The following is a 25,680-nucleotide window of genomic DNA, read 5'->3' as shown; positions in this document are numbered from 1 at the left end:
GTGACAAACACCCAAAATCAGAGGTAAGGCTATAGTAAGGCATAAAAATGAAAAAGGTTTTGAAATTTTTTTTCTGAGATCAGGCTATCACAAGACACAAAACACTAGTGAAAACATGATGTGCACACTTAAAATGGGATAAAAATGCTGCAAGGCACAAAAAATTAGAAAAAAGTGACAAACACCCACAATCAGAGGTAAGGCTATAGTAAGGCATAAAAATGAAAAAAAAATTCGATTTTTTTTTTTGAGATCAGGCTATCACAAGACACAAAACACTAGTGCAAACATGATGTTCACACTTAAAATGGGATAAAAATGCTGCAAGGCACAAAAAATTAGAAAAAAGTGACAAACACCCAAAATCAGAGGAAAGGCTATAGTAAGGCATAAAAATGAAAAAAATTTACAATTTTTTTTTCTGAGATAAGGCTATCACAAGACACTAAAAACTAGTGCAAACATGATGTGCACACTTAAAATTGGATCAAAATGCTGCAAGGCACAAAAAATTAGGAAAAAGTGACCACTCAAAATGAGAGGTCAGGCAAGAGTAAGGCATAAAAATGGAAAAAAATAAGATTTTTTTTTCTGAGAAAAGGCTATTAGATGACCCTAAAAACTAACATAAGATGTGCACTTAAATAGGGATGAAAATGCACAAAGGCGTGAAAAATGAGAAAAAAGTTACAAACACCCCAAATCAGAGGTGAAGGCTCTATATAGTAAGGCATAAAAATGGAAAAAGAGATAAGGCTATCACAAGACCCTAAAAACTAGTGCAAACATGATGTGCACACTTAAAATGGGATAAAAATTCTTTAAGGCACAAAAAATGATAAAAAAAAAAAGTGACAAACACCCACAGTCAGAAGTAAGGCCATAGTAAGGTATAAAAAAGGACGAAAAATTTTCAAATGCCTCAAAACAGAGTTAAGGCTAAAATAACGAATGAAAAAAGAGCGAAAAAATGTAAGGCTATACTATTGCATAAAAAAGGGTGAAAAATTTTCAAACACCTCAAAACAGACTTAAGGCTATAGTAAGGCATGAAAAAATTAATTAATTAAAATTGTAAAATGTGTATTTTTTCCACCAAAAAATAAAATAAAATAATTTAATTAATTTAATCACACAATTTAAAAACTAAATAATTTGCATGGATAAACACTGAGTTTACAAAGTGTGAGCATCAATTACAAACACTACATTTAAGTTTCACTGTGAGACAATGTCATGCAGAAATAACTTCCCTGTCAGAAGGCAACCTTTTCATAAACACAAAAGAACAGTTTTATAGTCGCATGAATAGAACTGGAAGAAAAGAAAACCCATTAAGAAATCTAACTCTCCTGCTGGCAACATGGAGCTAATAAATAACACGGTGATGTCAGCCTGAACCTACAGGCTGTCAGCCAGCAAAGGTGTTACATCAGCTTCATTAGTGGTTTGCTATAATAACAAGTCCTTCAGGAAAAATATGTTGCATGTATTAAAACACATCGAGAGAAGATTAACAGATCACCACTGAATATTAAGTTGTAATTAACGTTTATTAACCAAACCTGGAATTTACCCAAAAAGTAATAAATATTGCTTGGCCCTCACAAACCAACAGTTACGTGTCAAATTCGGCCCTTTAAGCCAGTGGTTCCCAACCTTTCCTGTCTTGTGTACCCCTTGAGCCTTTTTGTCATACCATGAGTACCCCCTCACTCATACGTGTTCATGATTCTCCAAAAGTAGAACATAACACAACTGAATATTCAAGGCAAATAATTTTCTTTCATCTTCTTAAATTGAAAAATTAGTAATCAGGCATTGTCTTCTTATTTAACTCAAATTAAACATAAAATGATGTTGCCTTCAAGGCAATAAAAATGATAAATATAAGAAACATTATAGTAAACGTTTGTATTATTAATACATTAAAGAAAAATAATAAAGTTGAAATTAGAAAAAAATAAGAATAAAAATAAATAAATAATTACCCTGCCTGTGCTATACATAACTTTTTTTTTTACATTTACCACAAAAGGAGCTTCTTTGAATATGTCCCCTTTAAACAGGCATTTAAACTTTAAAAACAAGTCATTGCGCACACGTACCATTTTATTGACAGACTTATGAAATGACTGAGAATATTTTTTATTATCTTGGACATAAATTCTTAATTTTTCCACGTACCCTCTGTAATGTGCTCACGTACCCCTAGGGGTACGCGTACCCCTGGTTGGGAAACACTGCTTTCGAGCATCCCAATCGAGAGAAAGTAAAAAGGGCAAAAGATTATTCATTGTGTAAATGACCAAATAATCTCAAACCCTTAAAAATTAAGAAAAATATTGAAATTCCACAATATTTGCAAGGGTTAGCTTTTTTGTCATGCCTGTATCGCATTACTGCATGCAGTCACAAATTTCCTATTCCAGAAAATTGCCCTAAATTATGCAAAAAATTGTAAAAAATAAACTGTGTGAAGTGAAGCTCACACATGGGGGCTGATATATGATATATTTTTATTGCTTGGATATGGTCGATACCTAAACATACTTTATATATTTGTTATATGATGAAATATAAAAAAGAGAACAATAATGTTGAAATTGCTCTTTATTCCCCAACCGAGATCTGCGGCCCACTTGAGATCAAATTGTTCCAAGTTTGGTCCCTGAACTAAAATGAGTTTGATACCCCAACCTGTTGTTGGGACTGTCGAAAGAAACCAGATAAATAGGGAAAAATTGCCTGTAGACTGAAGGAAGATACTGTATGTAAACTCATAAAAAATGTTGCAGCAGAAGCAACCTTAACTAAAACCGACACATACAATTAACAATAATTGTTACTTGCAGCAGAGTGATTTTTCCCTCTTCTACCTATATTCAAATACACAAACATTTGTTGATATACATTTTCGAACAACTAAATTGATGAGGCGAAGGTTGGAACAATGCTGACTCAGCTATAGTTCTACGGTGGAGAACCACATCGCTATCACTGCCCGGTCGCTCCAAAAAAAAAGTGACTTCTTATTTCTACAAAATAAATAAAATACAGGCCGTGGCTATTAATACGCAGCGCCCCTCATCTGCCAGTTTAGGTCACGTGATAGGTGCACCACGTGACTTAAAGTTCCATCAGTATTATTTTAGCTCATATTTATTTTTAGCTACGCCGCCAACAAGGGATGTCCTGATACAAATTTTTCATTTGTTTCAGGACAAATCCGGAGGCTATTGAACAGGCCAGAGATAATTCCCCTATTGTCTTGTTATGATGAATTATGCACTTGACTTAAAAAAAAGGTCCGCGACCCTCAGTTTAAGAACAGCACCAATGACTGGTCCTCACTTAGAATACCTTACGTGGTGTAACATTTGCTGTTTGCATTTCTGAATATTTTAAATACAAACGTTCACAGTCTTAGGCATTCAGTGCCTTGAACGCTTCACAGAGTTGCTAATTTACATCCACAACAACAGCTGCTTACTTCCCTTAGTGGGACACTGACGGCGACATATAAGTTATCCTTGTTAGCTACTTCTCATGTGTTCACTGGGGTGTCGTGTGTGCTATATATTCAGAAACAGCATTGACTAACATTGAATATTATATAAAAACAACAGTAAATGACAGACGAGCTCACCATGATGTTCAACAGGTGTTTGACAGTCTTTTAAAAAACCCCGGAAAAAACCCCCGCATCCCCCTGGCCTGGCCGCGGGAGCGCGCACGCACTCAAGGAAGGTGGAGCTACGCCGCGGGACGTACAGCTCCATGTGTGTCATGTCATTTATGATTTCTGTAAGTGATGTACTCCTACACAATTATGTCATGTGTTTATTAACTGGTTCACTGGTTACTTGACAAAATACCAAAAAAACAAAAAAAACAAAATAAATCAAAATCTTCTTGCATTTTTTTTAAAAATTTTTTTAAGTTACTGCCTTGTATGTGGCTTTTTCAGTTCTGTCTGTATTTTGCTTTTACACTTTTCTCTCTCTCTCTCTCTCTCTTATTTAGAACTTTATTGTAACTTCTTCAGTAATTAAGTGCCAGACTGTGTTATTGTGCCTATATGTACCCTGATTTAAAATGTACATGTATTATTACTGCATAATATAATACAAAACAAAGTTTTGTAAGTGATGTTTGGTTATCCAAATAATCGCTTAATTTCTTATATGTTGTCGCACTTTGTAATTTACAGCAGCCCGAAATGTTTAAGTGTTATCAATTTCTATTTGTTTTTTTCTTACTGTTGTTGAAGGTTGTTATTTGTTGTTGTATTGTATTTATGTATTGTGATTACAGCGTAATAAACTACTTATTACTAATAAACTATTTTTTTACATAATTACTATGGCACATTTATTTTTTCTATTTGTTTATTATGGTGAGAATATTTTTTTCTTACTACTATTTTGATTACAAGAAGTTAAATTACATGCACAACAGCAGCAGTTTACCACTAACTTTGCATGACGTCACTCTTCTTCTTCTTCTTCTTCTTCTTCTGATTTTCTGGCAGTTTGCACCCTAATAGTTGCAGTATCGCTGTCTTCTTGCTCACAATGCCCAGTTCAATGTTTTTTTCCCTTTCCCAGTTTCATTACGTCACTATGTGCTTTAATCCTGATCCGACAATTCCTTCTTTCCTCCAACATGTCCTCCACGTGCTCTGTGCAGGATAGTTTCTAATTACATGCTCCACTGTTTCCGGTTTAAGGCAGAATAATCCATTTAAACCATTTTCCTGTTTCCCTTTACTGTGTTGTGTCCTTTCCAGGTAACTGTGTCCAATTCTGTGTCATGCAGTCTTGTCTTGACACTTTTTTTTATTTTTACATTTTACATGAAAACACCATACCATAAAACCCATTTAATATATATATATATATATATATATATATATATATATATATATATATATATATACCATACAAAAAAAACAAAAACAGGTGCAGTTGTCTTGCCGTAGTTTTGTTTTTTTTTCATCTTTTTTATTAACAACTTATTATTATTAATAATAATTTATTTTTACAGTATTCAAGTACAAGTGCAGTTCATTTATAAAACATAAAACTTGGCTTTCTTTCTGCTCATTCAACACTGTGGATAAGTAATTTACCCAGTGCAATCAATATCTGGGTAAGGAGATTGATTTCCCTGTTTTGTTAATAAACATGTGAAAATATATATTTTGTCTTTTTAATCGTTGCTACTAGTCTTCTGTGACCTTCCAGAAAACTTTGATGAATGAGCAGTCACACAATAAATGGGTTTATTGATTCCATTTCCTTCTCGCAAAACAATTAGGCTCTATTTGTACGCTAAACCGTTGGAGGATTTTTTTGTTGTTTTTTTTTTTTTTAATACAAATTGAAGTGCACCTCTTTATATTCTAATGTCTGAAACTCAATTTTTCAGCAATCATCCATGCTTTACTCCAGTTATTGTCAGAGTACTGATTATTCCATGATGGCAATCCAGCAAGAAGATGAGTCTGTTGAATCTGTGTCCTAATTCTCAGTAATTAATAAAGGTTACATTGATTTTTTGCTAAATTAAAACAGAGGTGTTTTTTACAAAGTAATTTTCCCATTTAGATATAATAAAATGAAGAGTATCCTCTAATTGTAGCGCAACATAATTATTCAGCCAATAAAGCATTGAGTTACTATATACAAGACCTTTTTTGAATGAATATGTAAAAATGTCTAAAAAGTCAAAGACGAGTAACCCAGCATCAGTTTACGGATGTGGCTGTAATGCAGCATGTTCACGTCTGTTTTGTTGTTTCAATGCATATATTCATTCATGTGCATTGTCCCCATCAAATAAATGACTAAATAAAGACAATTACTGCACAGCTTCTGAATGAACTTCAAAAAACCAACCACGCTCATATGTACAGTATATACAAGGATTTATTGAACTTTCAGCATGAAAACCACAAAACGAACACTTATTTTTCACCATCAACCTGTTTATGAACATTGTGTGAGGTTTCGTATCTAAGTGACATCAAGTGAAAAACTAGCAACAATACCAGTGTTTTGAGCCACACATTAAATTCCCCCTTTACCCCAGTTTATTAAGATCACAAATGCCTTCATTATTCTCATTTATTTAAGCTGCTAAATTGTCATCCCAGTGATGACAACTTGTATTGTCTGCAGTTCTGCCATTTCAAGTGGCTCTCGCCTTTAATTTTTATTTGTCAATGGGACAAAGTACAATGTTAAGTTCAATATTTTCATCTAATACATTTTACCATATTTAGCATGGAGCTAATTTACATCTGCCCTCCGAATAATGGATAAAAGCTAAAAACATCACATAGTGAAGTTATGAAATTAAACAACACTAGTTATTAAAATTATTTCAGGCTATTCATTGTAATTAAAAAATAATAACCACTATAATAACTGCCATTTTATCTTTGCCTTCTTTAATTAAAAGTATTTACTGTTGAACAAAATCTATTTCAATAAACTAATTTATCATAATGAGTTAAGTTATAGTTTCATTATCACCTAAGCTCATATTAGTGTAAAAAAAAATAAAAATAAAAACTATTTAAACTGAATAGATATTTTTAGTTCCAAGAACTCACAGCCGACCCAATTCATGGAATGCTTTTATTTTAACTACTTCCAAACCATTTGTTTTTCTTTTGCAGTGGATTAGGGTTAAGTCTAGACTTTCCTAGTAAACATTTCATTTATAACACAGCTATGCAGTATTCTTTTTATTTTTTTACTACAGAATGCATCACAACTGCTGACAAATGTCAGGATTATGAAAAAAAAAAAAAAAAACCCCAGCAATTTACTTATCATAATACTCAGGCCCTGATGTACAGTATCATTTCTAATACACAGCAAAAGTTAATCAGACATTTTTTTTTCAGTTTTACTAGAGTGACAGAAGGAAAAAACGACTTCATGTTCTGGGGTAGCGATTCATCCTTTCACACATCCATCCAACCAACTATGTGATAAACTGAGCCTCGTTATATCAGCGGGGATAATGGTGGAAGACATTTGAGGAGCTTTTCAGTGACAAAAAAACCCCCTGATCCTCACAATTTCTCTGTCAGGCTTTAGAAAATGTGGAACCAGAGGACTATGGATTACAGAAAAAAAAAAAAAAAAATGAGTGAACATGATTGAGTCATGAGCCCCTAGATCAATACAGGAGAATACTGGTGTAAGAATAAAACTGAACCTTTAAATACCTTAAGCACCATTATCAGAATTAACCCAGTCCATCGTCCTTTAGTTATGAAGAAGAAATGAATAATGACTCCGGAGTGTTCAAAGCTCAAACACACATTAATAGTCCAGACAAGTATTTCTCCAGAGGAAGGGAGATCTAACCTTTGCTCTAAAGTTCCCACTGGCTTTGACTTAAGGCATAAAACAAGTCACCGTAGTCACTGAAAATTAGAATAGATGCTCCGTCGGTGTGACTTAGCGGCCCATGGTTGGCATGGTAACAGCTGGGCTCTTTAGAGTTGCGTCCTCGGCTTTCCACTGTGACGTTACCGTCTTGATCTGAGTGTAGAACTGGATGCCCTGGTGGTGAGGAGATAACAGATGGGTTCGTTAAGATGACGAATGAATGGTATTGAATTAATTAAAAGATGAGAAGCAATTTCATGAATTACCTGCTTGCCATAGAAGTTGGTGTCGCCTCTAAATGAACCCCTGGATCCAGTGAAAGAAAACATAGGCAGAGGAACTGGGATGGGCACGTTTACACCAATCTGTGGAAACAGTTACACAAATGCAAACAGTGAGAAGTAGCTATAAGTGAAGTCATTGCCATTCTGACCTTTGAGCAAAGACTTCAAATTCTCTTTGAGTGGTGAGTCACTGTCATAGTTATTGTGCTTCACAAAATGTCATTTCAGGAATGAAGCGCATCCAAATATTAACAACCTAAAAACAACATGGACAGCTGCTGAAATGGTACAAAAATGTAAACGCAAGCCATTTTAAATAAAAGAAAACCTTTGATCCAAACACTGCATTTACATCAGTACATTAACCTAGTGGTTCTCAAGCTTTTCAGCCTGCAACCCCTAAAATGAAGGTGCCAGAAACCCCCATTGTACCGGTAGGTGTTTAAACACAGAAATGAACATTCAAGAACAGTCATGTGGAGACAGGGCCATCTATAAGGAGGAATAAAGGAAAGCGCGTTTTTGGGGCCCATCTATAAAGCCAACAAATGGATGGTCCATTGTTCTATGAATCTGTGACAACCACATTTATTTATTTATTTGAATAATATCCACTGTTATCCAAAAAGCGTCTTATTATTTCAGCCATCGTACAGTATATAGTCACTCCTATATAGTCAGAAATAAATTGGGTTAATAAAAAGACAAAAAATGGTGGAAAAAGTGGTGAAATTTTAAAAACCACAAAAATTGGTCAAAAGTTGCAAATTAGAGTTCTCAAAAACAGACCGAAAAAGTGTCAGTATTGGCTTAAAAGGGGCAGAAATGTGGGCTGGGGTAATGCAATTTAAAAAGTAGGAACAATTGATTTAAACTGGAAAACATTCAGAATGACAAATCGTGAAAGTTGTTATATTGAAAAAAAAAAAAAAAAAAAAAAAAAAAAGGCATTACATTTGGTGAAAAGTGTTTAAAAGTAACAATACTGGGTTAACATGTGACTATAGGTAGAAAAGGTGGTGGAAATGGTTCATATAAGTCCCAAAAATGTCTTGATAGTGGAAAAAATGTGCAGAAAAGGCAATGAAATTTGTTATAGAAGTGGTACAAATGGTAGTAATGGAGCATAAATGCATTAAAACGAGCACAAATACGGCAAGAAAATGTGATGAAAATAGGTTAAAATATGGCAAGTTTGGTGTAGTTGCCGAAAAAAGATAAAAATCAAGCAAATGCTTCTTGAAGGCATCTGGCGTCCCCTTTTCAGTGTCTTGTGACCACAAATGGGGTCCTGACCGCAAGATTGAGATCCCCTACAATAACCAACCACTTACTTGCTGTTACTCCTTTTATCATTGTTGAATGCTTGATTCATTATGTATAGACAGACACCATTTGGCATCACTAACATTCCCACTCCTTATAAACTCTGTTTAGTCTCACGGAGCCAATACCTCCCACATAAAACTGTTGCCTCCAAAACATATCATACACACACATGTGACCACATACAGAAACAACCCAAGATGACCAGCCATGTCCTGTTGCTTTTGTTTGTAAACAGAAGTCTCACCTGGCCCACATCCACCTCGTGTGTGTATTTCCGTGCTGTGGCTCCGTTGGTGGTAAAGATAGCAGTGCCGTTGCCGTAAGGGTTGCTGTTAATTAAAGAAATGGCTTCATCCAGACTGTCAGCCTCCAGGATGATGAGCACAGGTCCAAAGATTTCCTCTTTGTAACATGTCATGTTGGGCTGTAGACAGCAGCAGACAGATGAGACGTTTCATCAGAAAAAACTTCATTAATCCCCGAGGGGTAACTAGATAAGCAAAGATCGGCAAATTAAAGACAACACACACACAAACACACACACAGGTTGTAAAGCAAACTGGATGACAAGGTGCAAATGAATGATAAGGTGCAACGATGTTCACCAAAGTGCCAAAGGCTTATGTATGAACCCAACTTATATCAATACATCAATGAAAATTCCACAAAGGATTCTTAAATAATGCAAAGTCACAAAGTCATACAGAAATCACAAAAAAATATTTTGCAGTATTTTTCTATTTTAGGGCAATTCATTATCAATATTTGTGATGGTAAAAGATAAATTCCATTTCAGGGTTTGACCATTTCCGTGTCACTTTTCATTTTTGTCATCTTTCCCTGTTTAGGTGACTTTACTTACTATTAAACTTCCCAAAAATCATACCAAACAAAAGCTTTCTAAATAGGGTTAATAGAGTCATTCACTGTTATTAATTTTACATTTTATTTGCTTCAGAGAATTTAGGTAAGCAGGATGGGTATGCTAAAATACGTCGCCATATTGCTAGACTCTCAGCCACCTGTTGAATGAGAAAAATACTATGTAAATGTTTCACTAATATGGTTTTGTCATACATTTAATTAACGCCAACCGGCAAATCACTCACGTTTGGCACAAAATCCTGCAAATACTGTGTTTTTCCGAAAATCGGAGGTCCTACTTTAAGTTATTAATGCACAGTGCGTAAGCCACCTGTACAACAATATCATAATGGAAAGAGACACCTTACTAATATATATTAATTTAAAGATTAAACAATTGATTACAAAATTCAAAGCTCACCCAATACAGAGCCTTAGAAATGACAGGCCCATCAGTTTCTAGTAAAACCAAGCTAATAATTTCAATATTTAAAAATATTAGGAGAAATTTCAAACATTCTAAAACTAAAATCTATACAAGGCATCTAAGAATGACAAGTGCCAAGATTAAATGTTGAATACTTCGTTTGAAACTTACCGAAACATTGCCAATAATAGTGGGCCCCACAAAATTTCCATTTTCATATCCTTTCACTTGAACCTTTCTGCCATCCAGTAGCAGCTGAGCTCCTTCTTCCACCCCACTCTGGATCAGGGACTCTACCCTGGCCTTGGCTGCAGGAGAGATCAGTGGACCCACATCTGCTCCAGGTTGATCCCCTTAAACAAAACATTTTTCTATTTAAAAAAGGAGCATGTCATGTCAACGGTTTATAAAATAAAAAAAAATAAAATAAAAGATGCAAAATAAAAAATTAGGCCACTACATATGCATTCTTTTTAACATTTGCAAGCTTTTACCTGCATTAACGCGAAGAGATCTAGAGCGCTCCACCAGCTCTGGGAGCCAGTCACGAGACTCGCCGACAAAGATTGCGGTGGAGAGAGCCATGCAACGCTGGCCAGCGGCTCCGAAGGCAGCGCCCACCAGCTGGTTGATGGTGTTCTCTTTGTTGGCATCAGGCATCACCACGCCATGGTTCTTAGCGCCCTGAGAAACGCAATAAAGGACAAAGCTTTGTAGGACTTCTAAATATGTTGAAAGCTAACACACAATGCTAACATTATGTCCCTCATGATTTTGTCTACAAAAAGAAACAGCTTTTAAAAAGTTGAATTCCCACATGTACGAGCAGTACAGGTGCTTCACACGTACCATGTTGGACTGCACTCGCTTGCCATTTTTGGAGCCCCGCTCATAAATATACTCTCCTGCCTGGTTGGATCCAACAAAGCTGATGGCTTTGATGGCTGGATGGTCACATATGAAGTTCACAGCTACAATAAATAAAACAAATTATATTATGACACAACTAGCTTGATTTGAATGACTCTGCTTCAAACACTGTACATTACAGTTAGTTAAATGGAGCACATGCAGATGTGTCTTATTTACATATTTATTTACATATTGCCAACGGCAATGTGATTTGTGTTCAAATCCCTCTTGGAGCTTTCCTGTTTGTTCGTCTCACACATGCAGGCCATATTTCTGAGTAAAGAGGTTTTTCACACACTAACACACACCTGCGTGTTGCCCGTGGATAATGTTAAGGGTGCCATCTGGTGCCCCTGAATCCTGGAGCAGTTTGGCCAAAAGCATGGTGCATCCTGGGACTCTCTCGGAGGGCTTCATCAGGTATGTGTTACCACACACCATTCCGATGGGGAACATCCACAGTGGAATCATTGCAGGAAAGTTGAAAGGAGCAATGCCGGCGCACACTCCGATGGGCAGGCGGTAAGTGTACGTGTCCATGTCCTTAGTGATGGAGGGTAAGGTTTCCCCCAGCATAAGCGATGTGATGCTACATGCATGTTCCACCACCTCTGAGGGAAGAAAAAAAGGGAAGGTACCAAGTAAACAACACATCTTAAAGTCGTGATTAACACATCTTACAACAACTCTTTATAATGTATCTTCCAATCTGCAGTTCTGTGCAAAATGTTTTTTTTAATTAAGCCTTCTTCTCAACACAACACTTCATCTCTTTTTCTAACGCTTTGTAATAAAAACTTCAAGCAGCATGATCCCAAGAAGTGTAAGAAATATTAACTGTTGACAGCCCACCTACAGATCTACCACGTTGTCAGCAGATAACAGAGAATATAGCACACCAAAACGAAGGCTGTGATAAAAATGGCACACTCCGTACTATAAAATAAAAACTCAATGAGTATATATTGTCTACTATATACTATAAGTATGATTAGGATGATGACCGTTCCCAATGAAGTACTGCATACATTCCTAAGATGTATTTCGAACCTACAATGACAAAAACCAGAAGCAAACTAAGGCTAAATATCTCGTCACTTTTGAAAATTCTGAACACATTTTCAGTGAGAAAGTGACCAAGTAGAATACCAACATGTGCTCATTTGATCCATAAAACTAGCAGAAACACATTTCGCACCGACTTTATTGAAAATATTTACTGACAAAACTTGCGGTTAATTTCATAACAAGAGCCCTATTTATAAAAGCATTAAGAAAAACTAATGGAAGACAAAAGCAGATGCTTTTGTTTTGAAAAGGGGACGTTTGATTTCACGTTCTACCCACAACGCATCATGGTGTGGTTGAGTATGACTAGAAGGCCCATCGTGCAAACTTAAAAATTGTCCAACAATAGGACCAGGTTTATCTCAAGTGGGCCACAGATTTTAAGTGGGAAAAAAAGCATTTTCAAAAATATTGAGCCCTAGTTTGCACTTCCATGTGTAAATTAATAAGGTATGTAAAGAAAAACCAACAGCCCCTGCAGGATCTTCACTTCCAATCTCATTAATTTTGTAACCAAATTTTTTGTAATTTAGTGAGAAATTACAGGATTTTAAAAACCGTTTGAGTTCTATCCACAATTTGAGAATAAAAATCCCTGCAGTCATGTGATATAATCACAGTAAAACTGTGAACCCTGCAAAACTTTATTTCTTTCTTCATAACTTTCATTAAAATTGCGAATATGGAGGGACTGAGATATCTAGAATTAGTTGGTAATTTAGACCATGGTTCATGTTTTCTCTGTCATTTTTATTTTCTCCTAAGGGCCAAATTTTATGCTCTAAAGGGCCAGATTTGGCCCCCCAGGAATTGAGTTTGACATGTGATCTAATGTGAATGGACTACATACTAATTTTGACATCAGAGTCAGTATAAGTAGTATGTTAGTATGCAATTTCGAACACAGCCAATTTGAACCTCCAAAATGGGATTCGTACCAGTAACTGGAAAAAAAAACAAACAATAAAACTAAATTGTTAATTCAAAATATTTTCTTATGCATGTGCACATAGAGCTTTTGACTTCTTAAAGTGATTAGTGTTGATTAGGGATGTGCATCGTTAACCGGTTTCGTTTGGGAAACAATAGTCAAACGATTCTTTGGAATCACTAACAAAAACCACTTACGATTCTGCTGTGGCTGCGCCGCCACTGTAAACAAACGTACTCCCCTCGTAAATTTGCCATGTTACACGCAAGCTGCTGCAGGGCAGAGGTGAGCTGAGCTGCTGCATTTCACAAAAAAGACGACACTTTGGGGATTGTCACCTGTAATTGCTGCAAGAGGGTCCTGTGCACCAAAGGCGGCAACACAACCAATATGTCCAAACATTTGGCCACACAAAACGACATTAGCAGCACCACTGCTAGCACAGCAGGTAAAATTAAACAACTTGTGGACTCATTTTATAACCTGATATTTATTTTAATCAACCAGGTTGTATTCTTTTCTGTACTCATGTACTACTTGTTTTTCAGCGTATTTGGGAATTGTTAAGAGAATCAATAAAAAACCGGATCGATAATCAGGAATCGATAAAGCATCGGAATCGCTAAATCCATATCAATGTACATCCCTAGTCTTGATACAAAGCAGCCAAAGAGAACTGCAACTCAGTGCAGTGAAGGAAAGGATTACGTGATTATAAAATTTAATTGAACGCCAAGTCTGAAAGAAGGCTGTGCAAACACTCTTTAACATGAAGGCTGAATGTTATATGAACTATGTGCACTTATTGAATTAATGTGAGCTTAGAGCTTAGTCCAGTGAAATTTACTTCAAGCTTTACAAAAGGAGTATACAGAAAATTGAAACCCTCCAATGGTTTGAATTTTTCTTTAATGGAGGAATTAGATCAGCTGCACTCTAATCCGGTCAAGACAGTCAAAGTGTTACTCACGCAGCCCTCTGAATATGTCTCCCTCTGCATCAGCAAGAGTTTTGCCCTGCTCCAAGGTGATTATTTTAGCCAGCTCTTTCTGCAGAATCACACAAAAACCATGTCCAGTTAAAGGCATAAACTCAAGATAGAATTTCACAGAAATTGATGCCTTTCCCTACAATGTTGTCCTTGATGAGCTGCTGGTAGCGCAGGAAGATCTGCTGTCTGCTGAGGATGGAGGTCTCAGACCAGGAGCTGTAGGCTCTGGAGCAGGAGTCCACAGCTGCTAGCATCTCCTCCTGAGTGGCTTTGGGAACTCGTCCCACCACTTCATTAGTGGCCTGTGCAGAAGGAGACCATTACGCGTACATTATTTCATTAATATTTAAACTCAAATGTCTGTTTTACGTCTTTTACAAGCTGGAGGTTTTCTGTGATAAAAACAGACAGATTTTTATTCATGTCAAGGTGGATTTCTCAATGATGGCGTGACAATTTTAAGCTCTTAAGTGTTAAATGTATTAACTAATGTTATTAGCAAGAATCAAAAACAAACTTGGCTCTCATTAGTAACTTGTTCGCAAGCTGCAGCCGTTATTTATAGCCCCATCCTGTCATTCCAGCTTCAGAACAGTTTGGCTCTGTAAATACTTACCGGGTTGTGAATGTCAAGCCACTCAGACGTGCTGGACTCAACAAACTTGCCATCAATGAACAGCTTGGTGGTGGGCTGAGAGGGTCACAGAAGCATATGATTAAACTCCGTACTGGCTGGTTGCATCATTACTGAGCTTATCAGCATGTATCCATCACCCCGACGTGTACAATGGCTTACTGAGGCATCTCAGACGGCTTCATTGGCATGCACCGAGTTTCCAAATATTTAACTTTGCCTGATTAGACATTACCATGAAGGACCTTTTGTCTTTCATGCTACATTAGCTGCATCTAAATGCCCTGACATCCTTCTGGCAGGTTTGCAGGAAAATAGTCAGTGATAAAAAAACAACTATATTCATTCAGGCTACAAATTAAGTTACAGTGTACTCACCAAGACCTTTTACATCACACATATATAAATAAATTCAAACTTTTCTCTAAAACTTAAATAGGAAAATATTCAAACTTGACAATTATTTGATTAATTCAAGAATACTCCAATAATTACAATAGTTTAAGAAAAATAAATATTTTTCTAATTTTAAAATAAATGTCAGTCATCACAATTACATTGGATATCCCAGATCAGATGTATTGTTGGAGTGTTTTAGCACAGGTGCTAATTTGCTACACTAGTCCACAGAAGGCTTTTGAAGTGGAGGCCAAACACATTTTCATTATTGCACTGGAATATTGGGTGTTCATGAAACAATGATTGGCCACTTAACTAAAAAAAAAAAAAAGATGCCAAGAATATCTGGTAACTAAAAATGTAACGTTGATAGTTGTGAATATTAAAAGCTACATCGCAGATATAAACAGCAATATATTAAAAACAATTATTGTCAACTAAACTACCAATAAATGCCATCAAGCAATCCAAATGTTTTAGCACAGATAAAAGCACCAAATAATAATATTATATTGAGTCAAAGTTGTAGGAGTGATATTTTGCTACAGGTCACTCTGTGGAGGGAAAGTTAGTAAAACTGAAGACACTGGTTTGATTTCACCAGAACTGGGGTCTCATTTATAAAGGTGTGCCAAGGTAAGCACACTTATTACGACATATAAACAAGGAAGCATGTACAACACACCCTTGTTTCTGTTTTTAAAATCACAATCAACTCGAAAGCTGTCATACGTGCGGAAACAACCATAATGAATTATCACTAATACGAATTTCATGGTGGACCGAGGGGGAAAACGAGCAAATAAAATAAATTTCACTCAATGCGAGGTGGAGGTATTAAAATGTTGAGGTGAACACACGCAGGAGAGCGTAATTTGGCGACGCATTACGAATGCCAGAAAGGCCGATCGCGTTGCGTTGCCTCAAAGCATTAGACTGTGATTGAGGTGAAAAAGGTCAGACATAGAAACGGAGGAGAAAATGTGTGTCACTCTCCATAGGAAGAGCGTCTGTTCAAAAGGGCGCACAGGAACTCAGCCTCACAGACAAAAGGATGGAGGTTGAGGGTACACAGATGCACTATATGGGCAAGAAGCATGGGATTCAACTGTATTTCCATGTTTGAAATAATAAAGATGAACAGGTAGTATAACACCTTTGGTAAAACCACATTTTTCATCAGTCCCAGGGTGTTTACTGGTCGGTGGTGCTGGGATGAGTGAGGCCGGGGGCTCCGCAGCCCCGTCCGCCATCCCGCGGCACCTCGTCCTCCCTTTCATCACAGCCTCGTTCTCCCTCCCGCAGCACCTCGTCCTTATGGGGGGGTCCTGCCTATAGGTCTCGCTGGTCCTTCGTTTTTGCAAATATATCCTTCATATACGAGATGTATTGCGAAACATGCAAAATTCGATTATTTCACACAGCTGTCATTAATTTCATCATTCTCCTGTTTGGGTCGGAGTTTCCGGTTTCTCATGATTTTGTGCGTACGGCGGGGTCAGAGCTGTCGTGGATTAGCGCACATTATCTCACCAGGTTTTTTGTATAAGTCCCAAACTTTGCTTATATGTGGCGTACAGCTCGATCAACAAAGTGCATTCTGAGAAGTCTGGTTTAATTCCTCCTAAAATGGTACAAATACGCGTCAGCTTCATTAGACTGTCTAAATTGACTTGAGTAAATACAGTATGTACGCGTCTATGTTTATCTTTGACTGTTGACTCTGATGATACAGCACCATACCATTAGGTTGTAATAGGGATCAGGTGAAAATAATGATGTATACATGATTAATGATTGATTGGAACTGAAATGCAAACTGAAATACAATATACTGTTACACCCGAATAAAAAGGATAAGAAAGTATTATACTGAAGCTAGGTTCAAATTTGTGATGCTGAACCAAGCTTCATTTTACTCAAACGTAAAGTTTTTAGAAGTTAATTAGAGAGGAAACGTTTATTTTGATTAAATCACCAAAAATAAACAAAAAATAAAAATTAGAATACAAGTCTTAAACAGAGATTACTAGATATCCAAATACCAAAGGTACATTTGGCCAGCAACATAAAAAGCTAATTAAAAACAAGAATGCCATTATCAATTTGCAACCAGCTGGGGATTTTAAAAACCCCCTTTAGGTCCATTTGACTTGCCACAGTTTCTAGTGGGTGGTGATCTTCCAACACTTACTTCCTAGATAGACATGTCAAATCCTGGATTATGTGCTGTTGGAGATCAGACTAGGGGTATTACCTAAGTAATGATGCTTATTCTGTAGAATATTATGTGATGTTAAACTGCTGGACACATTTTTTTTTTTAAATCACAAAGACAGAGATGGCCTCACAGGTTAAAAAATTGAAGATATTTTGCTCGAGAAAAAGATGTAAAAGGTTGAAATTGGCGCTCGAAAGTCTGTTTTTCCTTTCCAACATAAACACTAAGTGATATTATATCAGAACATTTCCGTGCATTGCATTGTGAAATGTGGAGTCCTGGAGACGAATACATATTAGTGATTTTTTCACTTCGTTCTGACCATGACTTGTTGCGTTTGCTTCCAAAAAATGAAAAATTATTCTGCCAAAGTGACTTCTCAACACATTTCTGGTGTTTTCATGGACTGAAAGTTGTGGCAAAATAATAGCAGATGCTTAATTTGGGATTGAAACAGAAAGATCTGAATGCAGCCAAATTCAAATGTTGCACTCAGTAAGGCGATATTAAAGAGAATACCATGAACAAACTAGAACCAAAATAGCATCAAGCAAATTATTGTCCGATGAAGAATGTAAAAACACGTCTATGCATCCGTTTACACGACTTCACATCCCACAATGCAATGCACAAAACTTTTCTGAAAATGTCAAAAGGGTGTGTTTTCAGCTGTGTTAAAAACAAACTTTCAAGCAACAATTTCAACCTTTTTACATATTCTTTCCAAGCATCTCATAAAATAAAATAAAAATAAAAACTCTCCAATAACTTTAAAAAAAAAAAAAAAAGAAAAAAAAAAAGAAAAGAATGTTAAAGCTCAAATACAGGATGAAAGACAATAATTGGAAAGACCAAGTGGCAATGGCATTTATTAATTTATGAAGACTGCTTCTAAAAAAAGAAAAACTCAACTCTGCCACTGTTTTAGATAAACCTGTAAGTATTCATTTATGTTAAAGAAATCGGATGTAAGAGACTGGATTGGTTAGTTAAGGTGTCCTCAATGTAAATAGCACAAGGTGAGTGAGGACACTTACCACTGAGGAAGAGTAGCACATGCGACCCAGGTGAAGGGAGGCCTGCAAATAATAACACAAATGCACCATTAATGCCCTTAACTCTTATTTTACTCACTGCCTCAACCAGCAACACAAACTAACAACTGCTCCACCGACAAAAAACCTTCTAAACCGTGAAAATTGCACATTAATAACCAATTATGTTTACTATTGTTCACATTAAACAGTAATGCGTTAAATAACTGCAAACACAACAGGTGAATGGAGCGCACTAGTGTGCAGCGCGTGTCAGGTCGACACTTTGTTAGCTAACAGCTCAGTACGTTAGCCCTAAAACACTGCATCTCCAAACAGAACCAGTATGTTTGCAAGCGTAAGTTTGCATTACCTTAGTGTGTTTGAGTGACCGGAGAAGAAGGGCAGCCATTGTGGAGTGTGGGGTACCTGTGTTTCCTGCTATAAAGCCCTTTAACCGACCCACACAGGGACGGAGTGTACAGAAGTTCAGATCAGTGACGTGTTTCAGAGGACAGCGCTACGTTTCTACCCGACCTGTAAGCACTAATGGAGAGAGATTTACCAAGGAGCGGCATGAGGGGCAGGCCTTGCAGATTGTTTATAGGTCTGTGGAATCTGTATGCGTTTTAATTCGCTGAGTCTATTAGTTGTGGGCGGGCCTTTTATACAAACAGCCAATGACAACGTCTAGATTCACATCCGCCCTCTCTCATCAGACGCTGATTGGCTGTCATGACAATTAAATCCTAAACTTCTCCGATCAAACTTTTCCCAAACTCAAAAAGCTCCGACAGTGTCTAAGTTGCTCAACGACGGTTCAATGGTTGTTGTAGCGGGGACGGTATTAAATCTCCATTATCGTAGAAAGTTATTCATGGTGACTGAAGGACATCTTTATTAACGCCTAATCAAGTGGCAGGTAACAGTTTCCCTAGCAACGCGCTTACAGAAACCATGGAGTGCCTACAAAGCGATTGTCATGATGAGGGAAGATGGATTGAAGCTTTAGGGGTTTTTTTCTCTCCACTGTACACAGTGCATTCAAAGGAAACGGTAATAGGCACAAGGATAATGGCTCTTGTGTGTTTCATGTCTAAAAGCATTATTTTACCTCTGTTGCAGCCATGTTTTACAGACAATTTCATTATTGGTGATGATAACGCAAATCTTTGTCAATTGCACCTATTTTCCATGTCTGGGAATCACAGATTTGAGAGACATTAAAGGTGCTTTTGTAGTTTAAAACCCCCACATTTTTTTTTTTTTTTTTTTTTTTTTTTTTTAAAGCGAGCAATTCTCAGCTGTATTATTCTACATATCAAAGAGCCTCTCACCATGTTCAAGTGTTCACAGGCTGAGAGTGTTTGCAATGTCAATGACAGCCATTACTGCTTACAATCATGCCTTACGATGCAACAGAGGGTTTTCAAAAAACCCGTTTGTCTAATTAGTCTACAGTTAAATATGCATTTGATTAACCTTTTGTCTGAATTCCCTTTTATCCTTCTAAAAAAAAAAAAAAACATTGATTAGTTTCTGCAGCTTTTTTATTTTTCACCACCCACCAATCTCAATTGCACTTGAAGTAATTTACCCACATTTTACTAGAATTCTTTAATTAAAATTTCCAAGTATAATTCTAATAAATACATTGATACAAAACATATGAGGTGTTGAAATTAAAAAAAAAGCAATTTAAACATAAATATATAAAGTTTATTGTCTCAAAGCACAAGTGTTAAAGGTGAATGATTGTAAATAGGTGTGTATGTACTTATACCGTATGTATGTATGTGTGGACAGATTAATGTATAGTGGATTGCATGAATTGTATATTTATACAGATATATATCAAGGAATTATGTGTGTGTATAGATATAGTTATAGTGTAAATAGGTGTATATTATAAGATTATATACTAAATATTACATTATTTATACTTCCTCCTACTCCTTTTTGAACATGTACAGGCTTCACAAGCAGGATTTTGTAACCATTTATTTTCTATTTTCTATTTGCTTTGCTTTATTATTATTTTTTCATCATTATTATCTTCATTTCATTGTGGTAGATACACTGCTGTTGCGTTCATGTTCGAAATAAAATGAAATCAGTCAATCAAACTTGCTTGGGCATTAATTAAAACATGATTTAAAATAAGATGTTTTCGAAGCAAAGAAATATTTTTGTATATTTTTGTAAAATGATTGCAATACTCAAAATGAATAAACCATCTAAAAAACACACACACACACACACAATCAGAGCTATCATTCCTCATTTGTACAGCTGCCAAAAATCTGTCTTTGTATAACCATAATCAGGTATATTGATTGGCCAACAGCAAACAGGTGCTAATGAGCACATGCTTCACGTGTCAGTCGATAGGCGATCAATAACTGAAACAATCATTTAGTTAAAAGACTTCGCAGTAGGTGAGGAACAAGCCAAGATCTGCTAATGAAGGTGAGGTAATGGAAATTAGCTTCATCATGCTACACCATATGGCAAATCTGAGCACAGCAACAACAAGACACAAGGTAACCATAGTGTCAAACTCAAGGCCCGGGGGCCAAATCTGGTCCTTTAGAGCATCCAATTTGGCCCGCAGGAGAAAGTAAAAATAAAAATAAAACATTAATTGTTGTGTCAATTACAAAAAAATCCAGTTGTAGATGGACAATTACAGCAATTTTATGAAACTCCTCTATATATACATGTACTTTTAGGGGTTTGCATGTTTCCTTTGTTTAGACCACATGAATGCCGTCATTTTTTATTTCAAATTGTGGAACAAACTCTCAATTTTTCCACAAATCTTGCAATTTCTCACAAACAATGACACAACATTTTCTCAAATACACAAAACTTCAAGAATTTTTGAAGTGAATTGAACTTATATTGAAAACTAGGCACAACACTGCTATAATCTGCAGCCCACTTGAAATCAAACTGGTCCGTATTTGTCCCTTGAACTGAAATGAGTTTGACACCCTCTGCCACAGTGCAGCAGCAAGTGCTCTCCAAAATATTACCAAGCAACAATTTATTAACGTCTTAAAATGTGGTTTTATTATTCACGACACACACACAGTGGAACCACATTCAGTGGCAGGTTTTTTAAACGTGAACAGCAGAGATTTTTGTTATTCTGGTCTTGTCCTATAAATCATTTTCTGTTGCAAAGTCATCCTGTCGATCTAAATATATCCAATGGCTTTATTAAGTATGACACCATGTATTTACACACTCAAACAGATGGACAATCCTGAATGATGAGTGCATAATCCAATATTTAATTATTGAGGATGAGCTTGTTTTTCGATGTGTTGCACACAACATTTTAAAAATCTCACCTTATCTTGTTTCATATTCACAGAAGTATTCTCGGAGGCTTGCAGATGAAATGCTGTTTTCTACTTTTAGGTTTCTGGTGATACTCAATTGATTCAAACAGTTAACTATTACAATCTGGTTGTATTACGTTGAAAGGGAAATCATGATTGCATTTTAGACAAAACACAGCTGTCAGGTTTTTCACCTTGCACTAAGAGGAGCAGCGACATTAAAACGATCCGGCTGTCCTTCATTGGTTACCTGGGAGCTGTAGAATTGATTTGAGGATGTCACAGCTGGTTTTATAAGGATTGAGGGGTCTAGCCTGTGACTGCGCGCTGCTAGTTCCTCGAGAGGCTGATGCTGCATAAAATAATCCAGCTGTGCCCTGACTCAGGCTTGTAAAAATTTATCTGTATAGGTAATAGGCCCATTAGTTTTATTATTCCTAATCTCAGACAGCAGGTATAATTAGTTAAAAATGAACCCAAAAAACCTTCTTGTTTCATTGGTGTATGTTTATTTTACTTGATTTTTTTTTTTTTTTTTTTTGCAATTAATTCAAATTTCCGAGTTTAGCAACAAGTCTTTTAAGAGTCTTTCTATTATCTGACTTTGCCATATGAAATATCCCAGTTTTTCTTATAAATCACAATAAATAAATATAATAAATGACAATTTACAATATTCTTAATATATGCACAAGTAAAAAAAAAATGCATACATATACTTTACTTACTTTTTTTGTTTATTTAGAGAGGATAGTGCACATTAATGAACACCAGTACAATACTTTGGGTAAATGTGCCAGATTTAGCCATGAGCTACTTTCTACATATAGTCCTCATACATTTAGGACAATGATAACAAAAGATACAGACATAATATTTTTACATTATTTACGACCAACTGAAGCAATTTCTTATTGAAAAAATTACTTCTGTATATGATCACATGACTGATTCATTTTTAACCTTTTTTTTCAGCTCTTTTTTAAAAGCTTTAAAAACGGAACCGTCCCGAATAGTGATTGGAAGACTATACAACAAAAGTATGCCAACAACCAAGTGTTACTGTTAAATTTTTTCACTGTAGTTGAAGTTTTTTTTTTTTTTGCTGTATGCTAAACTGTCTCTGGGTACAAGAAAACAAATATCTGCCAGTTTGGATGCATCCAGCTTGCAATTTACAAGTTTTTCTCCTTTGAGTGATGAAAACACGATGTCCAATTAAAGTTGTGTGTTTTCCTTGAGTGTCGTTCCCAGAAAACATTTCAGATCAGGCTTTTCTCTTGTTTGTAGTTTACCGTTATAGCGCCTTTTTTGTGTCACCCCTGGTGTATGTAACATGCTCGTGGAATTAAAAACTACTTGAAACACATCTTGGGAACTATTATTGTTTAATACAGATGTCAGTACAGATGTTTAAGAGCAGCATTCTAGCATTTTTTACTTTTAAGGTGATATGCGAGAATTAAAAAAAAAAAAAAAAAAAATGGTTGTGTTGTTTTTATAACTGTTAACATAGATGCTCTTTGTCATCATTAAAGTGAATCCCACTGTGCTCTCTGTAGGCCATCTCAGCTTGTGTGCACAAGCTGCCGGGGATCACGGAGACCCCATGGAGTCGTAGCATCGCTGACCCTCGGCGGGTTACCACGAACCCTTTCCTGGAGACGGAGAACCAGACGAGTGATCAGGCAAACAACCTAACCTACCAGTGCTTTCTGGAGGAGATGAGTCATGCACAAGGAGCAGGAGCTCAGCACGAATAACAACAGTAAAGACACACAACAAAAATCCAAGATGTGTCAGTGTTTTTCCACATCACGTCACGTCAGCTCAAAATGGCTCCGATGAAACGCTGGCCGCATGGGTCACGAATCACGATGTGGGCCCGAAACTTAACACATCCCACCAGGAATGTGTTATAGCCATGAATCAAGACATTTCTGATTCAGCGTTCAGGGAACATTGTTTTTAAATGACATGATGAAGCTCAGGGAAATAGCTGAACATTTCTCCAACCAACTTTATGAGGGATTGATTGAAATAAGAATAGAAAGCACAGGATGTTATTGAAGAACATCTAAAAGAAGTTGTGCATTTGTATGTCATTGCAGTATATGTCAGTAACAGAGGAGGTGAAAGTAATGGATTACAAGTACTCAAGTTACTATAATTGAGTTGCTTTTATGGGTGCTTGTACGTTTTTGAGTTTATTTCTTATACTTAAGTACGTTGTAAAACAAATAAAGTCATTTGTTACATTTGTACACCCAAACATTGCTGACTAAATTGTTATTTTTTTTGTTTTAAAATGATCAACGAACATTGTGAAACTACAAAAAATGAAAAGACCAGACAACATTCAAATGCATCACGATTAAATGTAATGTACGGCGCCAAAACAGCACTGAATGCCGGTTATTTTCTCAGTTTTAGAGTTCATAATTTATTTATTTTTTTAAATTGAATTCATTGGTGTTATTTTATTTTAAAAATATGTAATTATTTTATACAGATGTCTGTGGAAAATAAATTAAGTTCCAATTGTGCAAGATTTGGTCTCTGGTTTATACATGAGATTTTTACTGTATGCAAGGAAAACGTGGCCAGATTTATTACCAAAAATAAACACAGGGGGTGAAAGTAACTAGTAACTTTAACTTTGAGGACTATTTCATTGAGCTATGTTTTACTTGTACTTGAGTATTTTATGTATGACTTACTATTACTTGTACTTGAGTTTAATTTCAATCAAATAACAGTACTTCTTACTTGAGTAGGATATGTAAGTACTCTTTACACCTCTGAAGTAATACATTTACAGGTGAATTTAGCACATTTCCTTGAAGAAATGCCATTTTCAAACAAAACCAACATGATGAAGTCTCATCATTGATCTAAAAAGGCATTCCATCTATGAAACACACAGGAAGTGACACCCACAACGAGGAAGTAATGGTCCCGGGCTTAAGCCAATATCCAATTCCCAGTTTTCAATGTTCCCGTATTTGACCAAATACAGTCAATAATACCCTAACATAGTGTTTTGAAGGAGAGAAAAAAAACAAAAAAAACAAACTTAAAAAGCAGCATGTTACGTTTTTTCCACATCCATGTCAGTTTGTGTAGATTAGATCTGTTCATTGACCTCCTGTCATTCCATCTGTAGATTCCCATTAATGCTTAAAACACTTAGGCTATTTGTATTGATCTCCAGTGGATGTAACTGGATGGAGTTATTGATCTGCAGGAGAAGTCCTGGGGGTAATACTCGAGATGACAACAAAAGCCTATTTTAAAGTGCCTGGAGACCCAGTAGTAGTAAAGGTCATCGCTCTCTCAGGGGTTAGAAAATATACAAAGAAACTATTTTATTCCAGGAGGACTATATACTGTGCCTCTGCTGCAAAGAAGCAGACATGGGTTCCCAAGACTCCTTCGCCAGCTTGCAGAAAAGGCCATGGGATCAACGATTATCATAGTGTTGCCAAACTAAGTCAGAGGGAGTTCTTTCTTTTTTTGCCAACTTGACAGTTTCTTCTTTGCCAATAATCTATCATGTGCTGCTTGGAGGATTGTTCAGATATAACGTGTTTTTAATCAAACAAGGTTTACTTTAAAGCAGTGCATCATCAATAAGCAGAGGTGAAAGTAACGGATTACAAGTACTCAAGTTACTGTAAAAATGTGATTTTTTTGAGTACATTGCTAAATAAGTAGTTTTACTTGTACTTAAGTATGTATTAAAATAATTAAAGTGACTCGTTACATTTCTACGCCCAAAAGTTACTGATTAAATTATTATTTTTTTTGTTTTAAAAAGATCA

The 25,680-nt window shown here is 36.1% G+C and overlaps 2 protein-coding genes across 3 annotated transcripts in view; both read right to left on the bottom strand.

Annotated features, from left to right (window-relative positions):
- Nucleotides 1–3,731, bottom strand: part of LOC114457583 (ectonucleoside triphosphate diphosphohydrolase 5-like) — a 36,081-nt gene extending 32,350 nt beyond the window's left edge. For both annotated transcript variants that reach the window (XM_028439539.1, XM_028439540.1), the window contains exon 1: nt 3,650–3,731. The gene's annotated coding sequence lies outside the window, so the exon portion shown is untranslated. The remainder of the gene's footprint in view (nt 1–3,649) is intronic.
- Nucleotides 3,732–6,744: 3,013 nt separating this feature from the next.
- Nucleotides 6,745–19,053, bottom strand: LOC114457867 (methylmalonate-semialdehyde dehydrogenase [acylating], mitochondrial-like). The gene is made up of 12 exons (XM_028439988.1): nt 18,880–19,053; nt 18,510–18,551; nt 14,835–14,909; nt 14,359–14,520; nt 14,198–14,276; nt 11,537–11,839; nt 11,166–11,287; nt 10,811–11,000; nt 10,488–10,669; nt 9,270–9,449; nt 7,679–7,777; nt 6,745–7,586 (listed from the first exon to the last, which is right to left on the bottom strand). The coding sequence occupies exons 1-12, from the start codon at nt 18,916–18,918 to the stop codon at nt 7,482–7,484; spliced, it is 1,578 nt and encodes a 525-aa protein (XP_028295789.1). The 5' UTR covers nt 18,919–19,053; the 3' UTR covers nt 6,745–7,481.
- Between the last annotated feature and the right edge of the window lie 6,627 nt (nt 19,054–25,680).

Source organism: Gouania willdenowi, chromosome 24 (genome assembly GCF_900634775.1).
Source record: "Gouania willdenowi chromosome 24, fGouWil2.1, whole genome shotgun sequence".
Taxonomy (NCBI): domain Eukaryota; kingdom Metazoa; phylum Chordata; class Actinopteri; order Blenniiformes; family Gobiesocidae; genus Gouania; species Gouania willdenowi.
The sequence above is the reverse complement of the archived record's forward strand: the minus strand, read 5'-3'. Positions and strand labels throughout refer to the sequence as shown.

Excerpts from the sequence above, each read along its gene's own strand:
- LOC114457867 (XM_028439988.1), bottom strand. The coding sequence starts at position 18,918 with ATGGCTGCCCTTCTTCTCCGGTCACTCAAACACACTAAG. Across the intron at positions 11,840-14,197 it reads AGACATATTCAGAGGGCTGC|AGGTGGTGGAACATGCATGT; the intron begins GTGAGTAACACT and ends TTCTTCCCTCAG. Across the intron at positions 7,778-9,269 it reads ACGAGGTGGATGTGGGCCAG|ATTGGTGTAAACGTGCCCAT; the intron begins GTGAGACTTCTG and ends CTGTTTCCACAG.